Below are 1,732 nucleotides of genomic sequence, written 5' to 3' on the forward strand. Positions count from 1 at the left end.
TGATCCCGGTTCCACCTTGTCCTATGTTACCCCTCATGTTGCTATGGAATTTGGGATAGAACCGGAATAACTTCCTGAGCCGTTCTCTGTATCTACTCCGATTGGCGAGTCTATTATGGCTGCACGAGGTTACAGGGGTTGTGTTGTCACTATGCGTGGTCGGGACACCGTGGCCGATCTCATTTAATTGAGGATGGTCGATTTTGATGTAATTATGGGGATGGATTGGCTTTATTTGTGTTTTGCTAAGCTCGACTGCCGAACTAGAACTGTGAGGTTGGAATATCAGAATGAGCCGGTTATTGAGTGGATGGGGGATAATGTGGTGCCGAAGGGTAGGTTTATTTCTTACCTTAAGGCCACGAAGATGATTATCAAGGGGTGTATCTATCATTTGGTCCGGGTTACAGACAACAGTGGGGAGGTGCCTACACTCGAGTCTGTGCCAGTTGTGAATGAATTTCAAGAGGTCTTTCCTGATGAGTTCCCTGGGATTCCGCCAGACAGGGAGATTGGTTTTGGGATTGATGTGATGCCAGGCACGCAACCTATATCTATTCCGCCCTACAAGATGGCACCAATAGCATTGAAGGAACTAAATGAATAACTGAAGGATTTGTTAGAAAAGGGTTTCATCCGATCTAGTGTTTCACCATGGGGTGCACCGGTCCTCTTTGTGAGGAAGAAATATGGATCACTGAGGATGTGTATCCACCATCGGCAACTCAACAAAGTCACAATAAAAAACAAATACCCACTACCAAGAATAGATGATTTGTTTGATCAGTTACAATGTGCTAGATACTTTTCTAAAATTAATTAACGATCCGGGTACCACCAATTAAAGATCAGGGAGCAGGATATTCCGAAAACAGCTTTCTAAACCCGATATGGGCACTTTAAATTTCTAGTAATGTCTTTTGGGCTAACAAATGCCCCGACAGCATTCATGGACCTTGTGAATCGGGTTTTCAAGCCTTTTCTCAACTCCTTTGTGATAATGTTCATTGACGATATTCTTTTGTATTAAAGAGGTCGGGAGGACCATGCCGATCATCTTAGGTCAGTTTTGTAGACTCTTCATCAGCACCAATTGTATGCAAAGTTTTCAAAGTATGGATTTTGGCTCGAATCTGTCATATTCTTGAGTCATGTTGTATCTAGATAAGGAATTAAGGTTGATCCTCAAAAGATTTCAGTAGTAAAGAATTGGCCTAGACCTACAACGCCAATCGAGATTCATAGTTTCTTGGGCTTAGCAGGGTATTACGGGAAGTTTGTGGAAGGGTTCTCAACTCTTGCCTCTCCGTTGACTAAATTGACTCAGAAAGCGGTTAAGTTCCATTGGTCCGATGCTTGTGAAAGGATCTTCCAGGAGTTGAAATCGAGATTGACTACGGTGTCGGTGTTGACCCTGCCAGAGGGTACATAAGGGTTTCTGGTATATTGTGATGCTTCAAGTGTTACATCCCGCATTTTCGTACGTTAAAGTTTCATCGTAAATTAATCGACGTAAGTTTGGGAATGCGTTTATTTGGATATTATAAGCATTATGCTACATCAAACAAATGATGAGTGAATTCGTGAAGGTAAGAGGGTAAGCAAATCGAAGAAAATTAATTATCGTTGAAATTTGACATTTTGAGATAAAATACGGTCCAAACTACAATACCCCGTATTTATAGACTAGTGCCATACAAGGTACCATATGACCATGATAGTATGATATATA

General features: G+C 41.6%; 1 protein-coding gene across 1 annotated transcript; it reads left to right on the forward strand.

The window, feature by feature from the left end:
- The first annotated feature begins 214 nt into the window (after positions 1-214).
- On the forward strand, positions 215-607 carry LOC138893938 (uncharacterized). Its single transcript, XM_070178609.1, has one exon. It carries the CDS (start codon positions 215-217, stop codon positions 605-607), a length of 393 nt encoding a protein of 130 aa, XP_070034710.1.
- Positions 608-1,732: the final 1,125 nt, after the last annotated feature.

Source organism: Nicotiana tomentosiformis, chromosome 6 (genome assembly GCF_000390325.3).
Source record: "Nicotiana tomentosiformis chromosome 6, ASM39032v3, whole genome shotgun sequence".
Classification (NCBI taxonomy): domain Eukaryota; kingdom Viridiplantae; phylum Streptophyta; class Magnoliopsida; order Solanales; family Solanaceae; genus Nicotiana; species Nicotiana tomentosiformis.